This window comes from Myxine glutinosa, chromosome 3 (genome assembly GCF_964187855.1).
Source record: "Myxine glutinosa chromosome 3, kmMyxGlut1.1, whole genome shotgun sequence".
Lineage (NCBI taxonomy): Eukaryota > Metazoa > Chordata > Myxini > Myxiniformes > Myxinidae > Myxine > Myxine glutinosa.
In genome coordinates, this window is record NC_136263.1 from 124,167,771 (window position 1) to 124,185,622 (window position 17,852).

A 17,852-nucleotide genomic window follows, 5' to 3' on the forward strand; every position below is an offset into this window, starting at 1 on the left:
AGAGAGTCGGAGAGATCATTGATGAAGACCAGAAAAAGCACAGGGCCCAGAACACTGCCTTGGGGAACTCCAGCCTGAACAGGAAGAGGAGATGAGAGAAACCCATTCAGGGCCACACGTTGACTACGACTAGAGAGGAAGTCCGCCAGCCATGCGTGGAGATTTCCATGGATACCAACAGAGGAGAGTTTGGTGAGCAGAGCGTGGTGCCAGACCGTATCGAAGGCACGTGATATGTCAAGGGAGACAGATCTAATTTCCTGTTTGGCATTGAGGACCTCCATCCATCGCTGAGAAAGCAGTAGCAGCATGTCCAGAGTAGAGTGACCAGGTCTGAAACCAAATTGATCATCAGAGATCAAGCCATTGGAGAAGAGGAAAGATTTCATATCTGAAGTAATGATGGATTCCATGACTTTACTGATAATTGAGAGAAGGCTGATTGGTCTGTAGTTGCTGGGATCTGTTTTTGCACCTTTTTTGTGCAAAGCGGTGATGTTGGCAGATTTCCAAGCAGATGGCAGATGACCTTGAGCAAAAGAGAGTGTGAAGAGAACAGAGAGAGGGAGTGAAAGAGCGGAAGAACAAGATTTTAGGACCCGTGGGCTGATGCCATGTGTGGAATAAGCAGAGGTTTAGTCATTTTTCAGCTTTTTTTTGGTTTTGTTCCACTGTAAACCAAAGAAATACATATGTGGATACCAAAATACAGTAGTTTTAATTTCAACAATTTTCTGCAAGAAATGGTGCATTATTTTAAAAAGTGCAAGGGTGCCAATGTTTTTTGCCACGATAGTAAGTGATATATGATCATTGAGAGATGGGACCAAAAACGATTATTTAAAGCATGATATTTCAAAGAGTTGTGGATGAGTTATGACAAAACTAGGTGGGTGAGTTGGTTAGGTGATAAAAACAAGCTGATTAGATTTTTTTTAAGGTCCAGATGTAGACCCGACCTATCAGTGGGATACAAAACGTAATGTGTTCAGCCTGGCAGAGATATATGCGCTGTAGGGAGTGGCATTCTATTTGTTCAATGTCATCTTGAGTTTTCTGCATGTTTGAAAAGTTTCCAATATAGGAGTAAAAAGGTCCTACATTGTCCCAAATTTAGAGTGAAACTGTAAAGTTCTATCATACACATGTACTTTTTACATTGACATGAAGGACCATGGTGTCATCCGGTATTCTTCTGTGGGCGGGATTGGGGGAGGGGATGGGAGTTAGGATATTGGTGTGTTGGGATGTCATGACTTTATGATATTGTTGCGGTTTTGGGAAACAGCTAAGAAGTAATGGCAACCACCATACAGTTCTCTTAGAATAGTTATTTCATAGCAGCACATTATCTTCGTCCCTTCCCCTTTATATGGGTTAGTATGTCGTTATGCGTTGGGAAGGGAAAGACAGGCCCTCCAAGTACCAGGTAAAAGTCCCTGCGAGAGGGCTTGTGGGGGCAGGGGAAGCGACACTCCACCAATCAGTAGCCCAGAGAACACCCTCAACCAGCCCCCACCTCTCACCAGGGCTGGACAAAATGGCCTTGCACACGTGTCTCTATCTCTCTTGGCCGAACTCCCTCTCAGTGCACGTATACACGACAGAAAGGACTGTGACTTTGTTCGCTCTGCACGTGTTTTTCGCTCTCTGTGCACATGGCCTGCCGGCCGATTTCTCTCTCTGCTCCCTCTTGCTGCACGTGTGTATGACATGCTCTTACTCTGCATGAGGCCACGACTTACCCTTCCCATGCACAAGGCCACAACTTACTCTTACTCTGCATGAGGCGACGATGTACTCTTACTCTGCACTGGGCGACAACGTACTCTTACTCTGCACTGGGCGACGACGTACTCTTACTCTGCACAAGGCCACAACGTACTCTTACTCTGTGCGAGATCACGACGTGCTCTCTCTCCAGGTGTACTGGCTCTTACCTGCACAGTTCTCGATGCACTGACCTGCTCAATTTCGTGCTGAGGATTGCCTTTACCTGCTCAAATTCATGCTGAGGATTGCTTTCATCTTCTCAAGTTCAAGCTGAGGATCACCTTTGTCTGCTCGTTTTTGTGCTGGGGATAGCCTTTGCCTGCTCATGCTGGCGACTGCAATTGGCCGGCCTGGTACTCGTTGGTGAGCTCAAGACAAAGATCGTCGCGAGGAGAAGCAGTTGGTAACATTGTGGCCATTTTGCTAACAGGATCCCAATCTTCGTTCCCCCTTTCCTCCCCCGTGAATGTGTGCTGAGTACCCTTGTTGTGTTTATTTGTAGTGATCGTCATAAGGCGTAGAATAAGCTAAGTTTCTTCCTCTTGTACCTTTTGACTTTCCTTTCGATAAGTTCCACTGTAAGTTGTAAATAAATCGTATCGTTAAACGTTTCCTTTCCCTCTGTCTGTGAATGTCCTTTCTTTCATTGGTCCGCCATTGCTTGCCCCCAGAGTAGCGATTGGCCGTAACAAAATTAGCATCAGCCTGGTGTGTACCAACGGTTGCTCGGCCATCTAAATTTCCATCCAGGAACAAAAGTGGTACACCACCAGAGGGTATGTTCCTGATTGAAACCATCACCTGGTACAGCTAAGCGGTGTTAGACGATTGCACTCTGCTATCGTGCGACGGACCAATTGGCATTCATAGTTGCTGGTTCGCAACCTGCCGAAGTACGAAGTTATTCACGCATGGCAGCCTAGGGTCTGGTAAGTTTGGGAGGGAACGGAGACTAACCCCCTCATAGTAGACCCGAATCCTGGGCCCTAACAATATAAATTCTTGATTAGTCCAATATGATGAGCTGTATTAAGGCAGCCAATTAACTAGGCTTCTTGGGAAGTATTTTATTATTGTGGAGAATCTTCTCTTGGAGGGTTTGCAATGGCACAACCTGATTAATCAGAAACACTTCTGTCCTGGGAACCAAATACATGTGGCTATGCTTTCATTGCTTTGTGAGCTGAATCTGAATTTCAAATTGAACCCGAGCTTTCAAAGTCTGAGCTATGATTTCTCTGGGAATTCATGAGTTTGCCTTGAGCTGCTGCTCTGTTGGAGTTTTTTTTATTAATAAATGAATATTTTTTTTTGTAATGAATCTGAGATTCATGAAAAGGAATGAATGTATTCAGTCTCCAGCTTCAGAAAATATTTTTCGAAGAGCAAATAAAGTGCATTGGGGGTGAATATGTATTACTAGGTTTTACTCAAGGAAGCTTCAGAAAATACTTTTCGACGAGCAAATAAAGTGCATTGGGGGTGAATACGTATTACTAGGTTTTACTCGAGGAAGCTTCAGAAAAAACTTTTCGACGAGCAAATAAAGAGCATTGGGGGTGAATACGTATTGCTAGGTTTTACTCGAGTAAGCTTCAGAAAATATATTTCGACGAGCAAACAAAGTGCATTGGAGGTGAATACGTATTACTAGGTTTTACTCGAGGAAGCTTCAGAAAATACTTTTCGACGAGCCAATAAAGAGCATTGGGGGTGAATACGGTTTGCGAGGTTTTACTCGTGAAAGCCTCAGAAAATATTTTTCGACGAGCAAATAAAGTGCATTGGGGGTGAATGCGTATTAATAGGTTTTACTCGGGTAAGCTTCAGAAAATATTTTTCAACGAGCAAATAAAGTGCATTGGGGGTGAACACGTATTACTAGGTTTTACTCGAGTACGGTTCATAAAATATTTTTTGACGAGCAAATAAAGTGCATTGGGGGTCAACACGTATTACTAGGTTTTACTCGAGTAAGGTTCATAAAATATTTTTTGACGAGCAAATAAAGTGCATTGGGGGTGAACACGTATTACTAGGTTTTACTCGAGGAAGCTTAAGAAAATATTTTTCGACGAGCAAATAAAGTGCATTGGGGGTGAACACGTATTACTAGGTTTTAATCGAGGAAGCTTCAGAAAATATTTTTCGACGAACAAATAAAGTGCATTGGGGGTGAATATTCAGTTTATCATGTTTATCAGTCCCAAATAAAATTCGAAACGTGATCCCAATATGGTACGTGGTGGACAGTTTCACCGCAGTTGTGACAACGTTGAAGTCACCACAAGACTTCTGTGCACTCATTTCCCGAGAGAGAACAGCGTTGGTTATAGATACGTTGGAGGGTAACATGGTGTGAACAGGTCGCCAAACGGTCGCTTCTCGAGCGCACGGTGTTTATAACAATGCACGAGCGCGTGACACATCCATATGCATGAGGCACGCGCTCCCGTCGCGAGCGCCCGAGAAGGGGATGTTTTCACTGGGCGGGTTCTTTAACGGAGGCCACGCCCCCTCACTATCAATGCCTCTCCATCCGCCTCCTACTCAGCCCCAGCGCGGAGCCTCGATTCGCGTTTCCACGTGCGCTCTGCGGCCGCATGATGTCTAGCGAGCCCTCACTGCTGCCGACCATCTCCCCGGATACGCTCTCCCTGTTCTCACTACCCCGTGGGAGCCCGATAGACGCTTGAACGCTGTTCGACGGGCGCTCGGGAGTGACGCGCCGAGCAAGTTCGGCTGACACCCTGCGGAGATCAGGCGCGTCCCAAAGAGCCCGATGTCGTTGGCCCATTTCGTGGAACACCTGGAGGGACGGGATAAGCCGCGGCTACGGATGGCTCTGCGCCTGTGCGACGCTCGCCGCTGCCTCGCCTGCCTATGCGTTCTCCAACTGGTGAGAGATGCGCGCACCGATCACTCTCGCCCGGGATGGAACCGGCGATCCAACATTCGGGTCGGTGCGCGGGAGCTAGATGTTGGCGGGACGTCGAGGGCGGACCGTAGCCGAGTCGTTAACTTTTTATTGCGATGTCCCCCACTCCCCACCCCTGTTTTTGTCCAGTGAGGAGCTATAATAGCATGGCGAACAGTTTTCACACGCAGTTCGATTGTGTCGGAAAATCGATGCGTTTGCTTGTTACTGCCAACATGTTACCCTCTAATTGCCTGAGCGTTTTGGCTCCCACGTTTGCTGTTCACGTCGCCTTTGACTCGCCGATCGTTTGTTACGGAGAACACCGTTCTTTTGGGAAGCCGCAGACAGCGAGCTGTCTTCGATCTCCGTGTTCTCATTTGTTCTGAAGACGGGAGGGCGCGTCGGGCCAATCTCGGGCAGGTTCAAATTCGAGCAATCTCTTCTCAATCGTGGTCCTAATACCCATCAACGTCTGCCATTGAATATGTTGCACAGCAGGAAACAATTTGGGTTGTAATCTCCAAGCCAAACCAAAATATACCGTATACCTTGATATATATACATACATATGTACAGTCATGGCCACAAATATTGGCACCCTTGCACTTTTTTCAAATAATGCACCATTTCTTTCATTAAATTGTTTAAATTTAAAAATATTTTGGTATCCACATTTGTATTTCTTTGGTTTGCTTTGGAACAAAACAAAAAAAGCTGAAAAAGGACTAAATCTTAGCTTATTTAGTAGCACTGTTTCTGGTGTTTGTTCCCCCTCCATCCCCTCCCTCACCTCAAATGGCCACACGGCTGACTCCGCGTGTGAAAAAGCTGAATGCCTCAACTCTGTGTTTGCCTCTAAATATTCTGTCCCAAACCCATCCCTCTCTGTACCCACCGTACCCAGTCGTACCCAGCTGCTCCTGGACTCTGTGTCCTTTCCTCCTGACAAGGTGGAAAAGTTTCTGTCAACCCTCGACTCGGATTCTGCAACTGGACCTGACGGCATCAGCCCACGGGTCCTAAAATCCTGTTCTTCTGCTCTTTCACTCCCTCTCTCTGTTCTCTTCACCCTCTCTTTTGCTCAAGGTCATCTTCCATCTGCTTGGAAATCTGCCAACATCACCGCTTTGCACAAAAAAGGTGCAAAAACAGATCCCAGCAACTAGAGACCAATCAGCCTTCTCCCAATTATCAGCAAAGTCATGGAATCCATCATTGCTTCAGATATGAAATCTTTCCTCTTCTCCAATGGCTTGATCTCTGATCATCAATTTGGTTTCAGACCTGGACACTCTACTCTGGACATGCTGCTTCTGCTTTCTCAACAATGGATGGAGGTCCTCAATGCCAAACAGGAAATTAGAGCAGTCTCCCTTGACATATCACGTGCCTTCGATACGGTCTGGCACCCCGCTCTGCTCACCAAACTCTCCTCTTTTGGTATCAATGGAAATCTCCACGCATGGCTGGTGGACTTCCTCTCTAGTCGTAGTCAACGTGTGGCCCTGAATGGGTTTCTCTCATCTCCTCTTCCTGTTCAGGCTGGAGTTCCACAAGGCAGTGTTCTGGGCCCTGTGCTTTTTCTGGTCTTCATCAATGATCTCTCTGACTCTCTTGAAAATCCTCTGTATCTCTTTGCTGATGACTCTACTCTCTGTCACTCCATTCCTCATCCCTCAGATCGGCAGTCTGCTGCCTCCTCACTCTTTGCAGACCTGGACAAAATCACAGACTGGGCAAACAAGTGGAACATGTCTTTCAATCCTGACAAATCTCACACTCTTACGATGTCTCTCCGAAAAGACCGACTGGACAACCCTCCCATCCACTTTCTGAATAATCCTCTCCAAGAAGTTCTGTCACTCAAGCTTTTGGGTCTCACTATCTGCCATGATCTTTCCTTGGAAAACCACGTTTCAAATCTGGCCTCCAAAGCCAGTCGCCGACTGGGAATCCTCCGTCGTGCAAAGTCCTTCCTTGGCACACCTGAGCTCCTCACCACATACAAGGCTTTCATCCGCAGCTCAATGGAATACTGCTCTCCCCTCTGGGCTGGTGCTCCTGCCTCACACCTAGCTCGTCTTCACGCTGTTGAAACCAAAGCATTCAGAATCATTGGAATCTCCCGCGATGAAGCTAACTCCAAGGGCCTCTCACTCACTCACCGCAGGCAGGTTGGTGGTCCTTCCATCTTCGACCGACTCCTCTCTGGCCTTCCCCCCCCCCCCCCCCCAGCTCTCTCTGGGCTCTGTCCCGCAAATATTCCTACAGGTCGCACAAGATCTGCCTGCAACCCTCTTATGGTCAAACTGCCAAAATCAAGACTCTCTGCTCACCTTCACTCCTTCATTCCCCCTCTTCTCCCGCCTCTGGAACAAACTCCCTCACTCTCTTCAATCCCACTCCACCCTCCAGGTCTTTAAAACTGCTGTTCACCACCATCTCTTATCTTCCCCCATCCAAAACCTTGATCTTTTCTACCCCCGCTAATTTCACCCCAATTCCACTTTTTTGAAATTACCAACTTCTGTCCTGGAAGTCCTTGGTGTCCTTGTGTTTTATACTTCTCCCTCCACCCCCCCCCCCCCTTCCCACGCCTCCTCCCCCCAAGCCCTCTCCCTTCCACACATCTCCCTGCTCTCAAATGTTGTGTTTGTGTGCTTCCCCTTCTCTCCCCATCTTGTTTTCCGCTCCCTCTTTTTGTGTGTTTTGTTTGTCTGGTTGATTTGTTTGTGAAGTAAATGTTAGCTCTTTCACGAGCCTCGATTCAGTATACAAAAAAAAAAAAAAAAAAAAAAAAATTCACCACAGAAATTCTAAAATGCCCAGGACAATATTATTTGCAGCTTTTAGAAGTTGTCAGAAATAATTACATTTCAAGCGGGTGATTCTCCTTCACTTTGGAATTGAACTCACCTGTGGTGAGTTTCAGGTGCCTGCAATATAAAAATCACTCATTCAACCAGTTTGAATGGGGAAAAGGAGTCATTCTGCTGTTTTGTGTCACAATGTGTACCGCAATGAGCATTGTGAAAAGAAAGAAAACCAGAGAATTGTCTGAGGAGGTCAGACACAAGATTGTAGCCAAGCATGGACAATCTCAAGGCTACAAGTCCATCTCCAGAAAGCTTGATGTTCCTGTGTCCACTGTACGCAATGTTATCAGAAATTGTAAGGCCCATGGCACTGTAGTCAACCTCGCTGAATGTGGCCGCAAGAGAATACTTGATTGAAGATTGCAGCGAAGGATTGTTTGAATGGTGGAGAAAGCACCTCGATCAACTGCCAAACAGATTCAAGCTGACCTTCAGACACAAGTTATGACAATTTCAACTCGCACCATCGCCAACTCAATGAAAGGGGGTTCTATGGCAGGAGACCCAGGAGGACCCCACAGGCTGAGAAAGCCCGACTGGAGTTTGCTGAAAGACACAAACAAATCAAAATCTTTCTGGGAGAATGTCCTGTGGACAGATGAGACCAAATTAGAGCTTATTTCTAAAGCACATCATCTCTATGTTTACAGAAATCAAAACTAGAACGGCACTCAGTAGAGAGCATACCTCACCCAGGTGGACAGTTTACGTTTTGTATCCCAGGGTAGACCAGAAAATTACAATACAGAATCACATTTAATCAAAATCATCCGTCCATAACTTTTTGAGATATCCTGCTATACCGTATTTCGTTTTTGGCCCTATATCCCAATGGTGAAGAATCACTTAAAATTCTACAAGCCAGATCCGGATCCAGATCTTCACCAAACCTGAATCGATTCTTCCTTGTCACACACGCAACCTGTCCACCGGGTTTCAACTCAATCTGTCCATAACTTTTTGAGATATCATGCTATATGTTGGTTTTAGCCCTATCATTCATTGTGGAAGAATCACTTAAAAAATTAAATAATTCTCACATCCGAATCCATTTTCACATCTTCACCAAAATCGAATTTAATCGTCCTTGCCAGACACCCAACCTGTCCACAAAGTTTCGTGCAAATCCGTCCATAAGTTTTTGAGATATCCTTCAATGTATCGTTATTGGCCCCATCTCTCAATGGTGAAGAATCACGTAAAACATTCTAGTAGCCGGATCCGAATCCGGATCTCCACGAAATTCTATTCATTTCGTCCTTTTAACATACGCTAACTCTCTGCCAAATTTCGTCCGATTCCATCCACAACTTTTTGAGATATCTTGTTCACAAACAAACAAACAGACAGACAGACAGACAGGGGTGAAAACATAACCTCCATCCACCTTTGGTGGTGGAGGTAATGAAGACTTCAAAGAAAAGAACACCTTCCCTACAGTCAAACATGGAGGAGGTTCAATGATGTTTTGGGGTTGCTGTGCTGCCTCTGGCACTGGGTGCCTCGAATATATGCATGGCATCATGAAATCAGGAGATTACCAAGGCATTTTGGAGCGCACGGTTGAACCCAGTGTCAGAAAACTGGGTCTCCGTCGAAGGTGATGGGTCTTGCAGCAGGACAATGACCCCATACACACTTCAAAAAGCACCCAGGAATGGTTCAAGACAAAACTCTGGACTGTTCTGAAGTAGCCATCAATGAGTCCAGATCTAAATCCCATTGAACACCTGTGGGGAGATCTGAAAACAGCAGTTGGGAGAAGACTCCCTTCACATCTGGGAAAACTGGAGCAGTTTGCACAAGAATAGTGGGCCAAACTGCCAGTAGATAGGTGTAGGAAGCTCATTCATGGATATAGGAAGCGCTTGACTGCAGTTATTTTGTCCAAAAGCTGTGCTACCAAATATTAAGTCTAGGGTGTCAATAATTCTGGCAATTCCATTTCTTTTTAATTTCTGATTTCAAAGGATATATTAAGTTCTGAATCAATAACAAATGTTATGTAATATTAACAGTAAAATAAAGAATTGTGGAGACCAAATGCTTTTGTCAATTTCAACTTATTTTTAGAGAAAATTGTGAGTTATTTGAAAAAAGTGCAAGGGTATATCTTACTATAATTCACCAAATGTCCGTCCGTCCGTCTGTCCATTCGAAGGTACCGCAAAAATGACTGAACCGATCACAACGATATTTTGGGTGGGTAATCCTAGGATACCCTGGGGTAAAATAGGCAATATTGTTTTTCCAATTTTTCCAAGTTTTCCAATTTTCCAGTTTTTCCGAACACGATGGAATAATATTTACCGATATGAACAGTGATGTGGCTTTTGTTGAAATTCTACAAATACTGTTTATTCTACGTACCAGGAGAGAGTAGATCGACTCCTGACAAACTCTTCCTATATAAATGTGCGGCTCCAAAGTAACATGCAGCGTGTGCAAAGCGACTGAGAAACAGGTGTAGCGGCCGCTTCCGTGTTACAGATTCGGCGCGCACTCTTCACACATAAACGTGAGACTGAGAAAGACGTGCAGCGGCCGCTTCCGTTTTGCCCAATTCAATCATTTTTCAAAATGGACGCCATGTACTGTTTAGATTTTGATGATTTGCGTGTGATATGATTCAACAGATGTTTATATGAATCGTTTAAAATGAAAAAAAAGCCTTCAATTTCTGATATTTTGCCTCTTCATTTGGGCTTCCCAATTGAAGCCCCGCCCACAGGGCCGGTGCCGTTGCTAGTTTGTATAACATGTCAATGAGTGCATGGGAAATTGAGATCAGCTGCTGGATCGTCACAGTCACACTTTCAGGCACAGTTTGTGGACATCATTGACCGAACCTCTATGTTGGAATTTTTTTGGCTGAAAAGTGAATTTTTCTGACAAGTTTGCATTGATGGCATTTTCAGCGTCACAGAGAAACTCTTGGGTTTTAAATATCTGTTTGGACACTGTCACCCCATCTCATCTCTTCCTCCTCCTCTTATTCCTTCCACCATCTCCCATCCTTTGTCTTCTCCTTTCTACCTCTTCTGCTACCTTCTTCTCCACTTTGCCTCACTTGTCCTCACTTTCCTATCTCCTCCTTTCAATTCATCTTCCTCCTTCTCCCCTTTCTCCTCGTGAATATTTGCCTCTTCCCTACCTCTTCCTTTGAATTTCCACTCCATCCCCCTCCCCCCCCCCCCCCCCCCCCCCCCACTCCATGTTCCTTGTACTCTCATTCTTCCAGACTTACCTCTTTCAAGTTTTTCCCCTTCCGCCTACTCCCTCTGCTCTTACATTATCTCCCACCATCTTTCCTTCCCTGACCCTGATTTTTAGCACTTTCCCTCACTGATTGTAATCCAGACCTCACATTTAGACCAGACCTACTCCCCCAATCTGTTGCACTGAATTTCACATTGTGCAAACGCTTTTCATGGTAATGTCATACACTATTCATAAAGGGCTCGTTACCAATTTATGTGTGCTCAATTGGGGAGGGATGGTGATTTTAAAGGACTAGGTATTCTTTTTTATTAAAGTCGGTTCTGGAGCATGTGTATATGTCGTAACGTACATGATGCAGACTTTCTTGGTTTGTCTTGTATACAGAGCTTGTGGAAGAGCTATATTACCAAGTAATTGTAAGAAACTTGTGAAGAGGTCTGCTTTTGCAAGGTCTCCTGCGTTGTTTTTTGTCTTTAGATTTTCTCGTTCACTTTGTATAATTTTGTGCATTTTCCTAAATCATTTGATTCAGGACATGATGGCAAGAGCTTGTAATGAGTTAGTTATCTATGTCTCCCTTGACATGTCTCGTGCCTTCGATACGGTCTGGCACCCCACTCTGCTCAACATACACTCCTCCTATGTATCCATGGAAATCTCCACGCATGGCTTGCGGACTTCCTCTCCGGTCACAGACAACGTGTGGCCCTCAATGGAATTCTCTCATCTCCCCTCCTGTTCAGGCTGGAGTTCCTCAAGGCAGTGTTCTGGGCCCTGTGCATTTTTATGCCTCCGCCGAGAAAGTCGCCGGAGGCATTATGTTTTTGGTTTGTCCATCTGTCCGCCCGTCCGTACGGGCTAAACCTCGTTTTTATCAGCAACCATATATCCGATTGCGACAAAACTTTCAGGGTAGGAGTGACACCCATGCATAATGTTCTATGATAATTGTGACGTCATAGGTCACGTAGTATGGCACCCATCTTGGATCAAAAGCAAATAATTATTTCTCGGAAACCGCTGAATGGAAAATTTTGAAACTTGGCACATTGTCAAGTACTTCAAATGGGGAACAAAAGCATGATAATGATGACATCATAGGTGAAGTGCTATACCAGCCAAAATGTTTATTTTTAAAATCTCTTTTCTGAAACTGCTTCACCGATCAATGTGAAACCTGTCATGGCTGGTGAAAATGTGATACATGAAAACAGCTGAAGGGATTTAAATCAAACTTGTTGATTTATAGAACAGTGAACGAGGGCATCTATCCATTGTGGGACTATGTGGAGGCATATTGACGACACAGTCACATTGTTCTATTTTGGTATTCATCAATGATCTTACCGACTCTCTGGAAAATCCTCTAAATCACTTTGCTGATTACTCCACTCTCTGCCAATCCATATCTCAACCCTCAGATAGGCAGGCAGCAGCCTCTTCACTCTCTGCAGACATAGACAAAATCACAAACTGGTCAAACAAGTGGAACATGTGTTTCAATCCTGACAAATCTCACACTCTCATTATGTCTCTCCGAAAAGACCATCTGGAAAACCCTTCCATCTACTTTCTCAACAATCCTCTTAAAGAAGTTCTGTCACACAAGCATTTGGGCCTCACTATCAGCCATTATCTTTCCTGGGAAAACCACATTTCCAAGCTGGCCTCCAAAAGCCAGTCATCGTCTCGACTGGGCATTGTCTGTCATGAGAAATCCTTCCTTGGCACCTCTGAGCTCCTCACCACATACAAAGCTTTCATCCGCAGCTTGATGGAATACTGCTCTCCCCTTTGGGCTGGTGCTTCACGCTGTAAAAACCAAAGCTTTTAGGATCATTGGTATCTTCCGCGATGAAGCTGATTCTGAGGGCCTATCACTCTTTCACCGCAGGCAGGTTGGTGGTGTTTCTGTCTTCTACCGACTCCTCTCTGGCCTAGCTTCCCCAGTTCTGTCTGTGCTGTGTCCCCCAAATATTCCTGCAGGATGCACAAGAATTGCCAGCAACCCTCTTCTTGTGAAAATGCTGAAATCAAGACTCTCTGGTCACCTTCACTCTTTTATTCCTCTTTTTCCCCGCCTCTGAAACAAACTCCCAAACTCTCTCCAATTCCACTCATCCCTCCAGGTATTTAAAACAGCTGTTCACCACCATCTTTTATCTTCCCCCTTCCATAACCTTGATCTTTTCTACCCCCATTTATACACCCCATCATTTTCCAGGAGGAAACATTTGCTGTCCTGAAAGAACATCAGGGCAAGACTAAAGTTGGCCAATGAACACCAAGGCAAAGACCAGCACTTCTGGAACAATGTGCTCTGGACAGATGAGTCAAAGGTAGAGCTATTTGGCCACAGTACCAGAAGACATGTTTGGTGAAAACCAAAGACAACATTTGACCACAAGAACCTGATACCAACTGTAAAGCATGATGGTGGAAATATTATGGTTTGGGGCAGCTTTGCTGCATCAGGGCCTGGGCAGCTCACCATCATAGAATCCACTATGAATTCTTCATTGTACCAGAGGGTGCTTGAGGAGAATGTGAGGCCATCTGTCGGAAAGTTGAAGCTCAACCGAATGTGGACCTTGCAACATGACAATGACCCTAAACATACCAGTAAATCCACCAAGGAATGGCTGAAAAGAAAGAAATGGAGGGTTCTGGAATGGCCAAGTCAAAGCCCGGATCTAAATCCCATCAATATGTTGTGGGGGGATTTGAAACGAGCTGTGCATGCAAGAAACCCCTCAAACATCGCACAGCTGAAAGAATTCTGCATGGACGAGTGGGCAAAAATTTCTCCCAGTCGATGTCAGAGACTGGTAGACAGTTATAAGAAACGCCTACTTGAGGTTGTTTCTGCCAAAGGGGGCAATGCCACCTAGTAGAGCCAAGGGTGTACTTACTTTTTCCACATGCGAAATTTGCATTTATGTTTATTTAAATTATACAATGGACGACAAAATGTAAGTGTTTCATGATATTTGTTATATTATAACACCTATATCTATCAATATTGTTGAAATGAAGATCAAATAGCTGTATGTTGAAATATGTTGAAAAAGTCAAAACTTTACATGGGGTGTACTTACTTTTTCACGTGACTGTATATGCAATATAAACAACAATAAAAAACACCAATATGCCTTGGCTCCGTCGTTCGCTAGACCTCACCCCAGGCAATTTCTTCTTGTTTAGCTTTTTAAGGGCAAGGTTTATGCAACTCAACCAACAAACTTTCAAGACCTGAAAAAGAGCAGACGCAAGCATCCTTTGGAGAAATCAATGTCAGTATGCAACATAAAATGGTCTTGGCGTATCGTGAAAGGATGCACACTGCTTGCTCATAACTAATTGTGTACACATCTGAATTCAGTAAAAATTTTATGACAAAAACTTGAAATATGTACATATATCCTGTAACATTTTGTTTGGTTTCATTTCTTAGCAACATAATTACATGGGTTCAAAACCGGGGATAGATAAATTTATTTATTTGTTTATTTATTTATTTATTTATTGATGCACTTAAATGTAAAATGTATAAGTCCCATTTCGAAGCTCAAGTCCTCATCAAGTCCAAAAAAGAATGCAAATCACCATCAAGGCTTTATCCACGATGAGGACATGCATTGTTGTTTTTACTATTATTATTTTGACTGCTCTTCTGACTATAATTTTTTTCTAGTTACTGATGGTGATTTCTATGTGGAAAGGTAAAAACATCAAAAGACACACCATATCTGTATAGATGCCAATTTTGCAGTTGGTGATATTCATACCAAAGAGCAAAAAAAAAAAAGATTTTCATTAAAAGATTTTCATTTTGTATCAATCATGTGTAACAAATAATAAATTTTGTAAAAATAATAATGATTAACAAGATAATACCTATTTTCAACCATATGTTCTTTTTTCTGAACTCATTACCACAATTAGTGGAAAGATAATAAAATAGCTCTACATTTAACTGTGGATATTTCTAAACCTGTCAACTTGTTAGCGCATGTATATTGTACTGGGATTCAATTCCAAATTCAACCTGGTGGCCCATCCATTGAATCCATCATTACCGAGGCAGGGTTGTGTTGCTGATGCAGTCCCACTGCACATTGGGGCAGAATTTGTAATCTGTTCAAGGTACTCTTTGTGAAAACAATAAGAGCTCACGTACTCTTTGCAAATGCAATAATAGCTCGCGTACTCTTTGTGAAAGCAATAAAAGCTCGCGTACTCTTTGCACAAGCAATATTAGCTTGCGCACTCTTTATGAAAGCAATGATAGCTCGCATATTCTTTGTGAAAACAATCATAGCTCGCGTACTCTTTACGAAAGCAATAATAGCTCACATACTCTTTGTGAAAGCAATAATAGCTCGCATACTCTTTATGAAAGCAATAATAGCTCGCATACTCTTTACAGAAGCATAATAGCTCACATACTCTTTGTGAAAGCAATAATAGCTCGTGTACTCTTTGGAAAGCAATAACAGCTCACGTCCATTTGGGAAAGCAATTAAAGCTCACATACTCTTTGTGAAAGCTATAATAGCTTGTGTACTCTTTGATAAAGCAACAATAGCTTGCATACTCTTTGTGAAAGCAGTAATAGCTCACGTACTCTTTATGAAAGCAATAATAGCTCACATACTCTTTGTGAAAGCTATAATAGCTTGTGTACTCTTTGATAAAGCAACCATAGCTTGCATACTCTTTGTGAAAGCAGTAATATCTCGCGCACTCTTTATGAAAGCAATATTAGCTCGCGTAATCTTCAAAAAAAAAAAAAGCTTGCGTACTCTTTACAAAATCAATATTAGCTCGTGTACTCTTTATGAAAGCAATAATAGCTTGCGTACTCCTTGTGAAAGCAATAATAGCTCATGTACTCTTTTTGAAAGCAATTATAGCTCACATACTCTTTGTGAAAGCATATATCTTCTTTGGATATATCTTCATCATTGCTTTGGGTATCAAATCTTTCCTCTTCTCAAATGGCTTGATCTCTGATCATCAATTTGGTTTCAGACCAGGTCACTCTACTCTGGACATGCTGCTTCTGCTGTCTCAACAATGGATGGAGGTCCTCAATGCCAAACAGGAAATTAGAGCTGTCTCCCTTGACATATCATGTGCCTTCGATACGGTCTGGCACCCCGCTCTGCTCACCAAACTCTCCTGCTATGGTATCCATGGAAATCTCCACGCTTGGCTTGCGGACTTCCTCTCTAGTCATCGTCAACGTGTGGCCCTGAATGGGTTTCTCTCATCTCCCCTTCTTGTTCAGGTTGGAGTTCCCCAGGGCAGTGTTCTGGGCCCTGTGCTTTTTCTGGTCTTCATGTCAATGATCTCTCTGACTCTCTTGAAAATCTTCTCTATCTCTATGCTGATGACTCCACTCTCTGTCACTCCATTCTTCATCCCTCAGATCGGTAATCTGCAGCCCCTCACTCTCTGCAGACCTGGACAAAATCACAGACTGGTCAAACAAGTGGAACATGTCTTTCAATCCTGACAAATCTCACACTCTTACTAGGTCTCTCCGAAAAGATCGACTGGACAACCCTCCCATCCACTTTCTGAATAATCCTCTCCAAGAAGTTCTGTCACTCAAGCTTTTGGGTCTCACTATCTGCCATGATCTTTCCTGGGAAAACTACATTTCAAATCTGGCCTCCAAAGCCAGTCGCGGACTGGACATCCTCCATAGTGCGACGTCCTTCCTTGGCACACCTGAGCTCTTCACCACAAACAAGGCTTTCATCTGCAGCTCAATGGAATACTGTTCTCCCCTCTGGGCCGGTGCTCCTGCCTCACACCGAGCTTGGCTTCACGCTGTTTAAACCAAAGCTTTCAGAATCATTGTAATCTCCCGCGATGAAGCTAACTCCGAGGGCCTTTCACTCTTTCACCACAGGCATGTTGGTGGTGTTTCTGTCTTCTACCGACTCCTCTCTGGCCTAGCTCCCCCAGTTAGGTCTGTGTTGTGTCCCCCAAATATTCCTGCAGGATGCACAAGAATTGCCAGCAACCCTCTTCTTGTGAAACTGCTGAAATGAAGACTCTCTGGTCACCTTCACTCTTTTATTCCTCTTTTTTCCCGCCTCTGGAACAAACTCCCTCACTCTCTTCAATCCCACCCCTCCTTCCAGGTCTTTAAAACAGCTGTACACCACCATCTCTTATCTTCCCCCTTCCATAACCATGATCTTTTCTACCCCTGCTAATTTCACCCCAGATTCACTTTTTTTTAAATACCAATTTCTTCCTGGAGGTCCTTGCAGTGTCCTTGTGTTTTATACTTCTCCCACCCCTTCCCCCCCTTCCCACGCCTCCTCCCCCCAAGCCCTCCCATAGATCTCCCGATGTCCCTGCTCTCAAATGTTGTGTTTGTGTGCTTCCCCTTCTCTCCCCATCTTGTCTACCGCTACCCTTATTATATGTTTTGTGTTTCTGATTTTTTGTGTGATACATGCTAGCTCTTACACGAGCCTCGATCCTGTATACAAAAAAAAAAGAAAAAAAAATAGCCCGGGTACTCTTTGTGAAAGCAATAATAGCTCGTGTACTCTTTACAAAAGCAATAATAGCTCACGCACTCATTGTGAAAGCAATAATAGCTTGCGTACTCTTGGTGAAAGCAATAATAGCTCGCATACTCTTTAAGAAAGCAATAACAGCTTGAGTACTCTTTACAAAAGCAATTATACCTCGCGGACCCTTTGGGAAAGCAATAATAGCTCGCATACTCTTTGTGAAAGCTATAATAGCTCGCGTACTCTTTGTGAAAGTAATAATAGCTCGCGCACTCTTTGTGAAAGCAATAACAGCTTGCGTACCCTTTATGAAAGCAATAATATCTCGCGTACTCTTTGTGAAAGCAATAATAGCTCGGGTACTCTTTGTGCAATAATATCTTGTGAAAGAAATAATATCTCGTGTACTCTTTACAAAAACAATAATAGCTTGTGTACTCTTTACGAAAGCAATAATAGCTCACATACTCTTTGTGAAAGCAATAATATCCCGCGTACTATTTTTGAAACAATAATAGC

General features: G+C 43.8%; 1 protein-coding gene across 1 annotated transcript in view; it reads left to right on the forward strand.

The window, feature by feature from the left end:
• The first annotated feature begins 4,321 nt into the window (after window positions 1-4,321).
• LOC137423229 (sodium/potassium-transporting ATPase subunit beta-1-interacting protein 3) overlaps window positions 4,322-17,852 on the forward strand; it is a 763,631-nt gene continuing 750,100 nt past the window's right edge. The window contains exon 1 of the mRNA XM_068110147.2: window positions 4,322-4,672. Coding sequence (XP_067966248.1) covers window positions 4,556-4,672 — 117 coding nt within the window. The 5' untranslated portion in view covers window positions 4,322-4,555. The remainder of the gene's footprint in view (window positions 4,673-17,852) is intronic.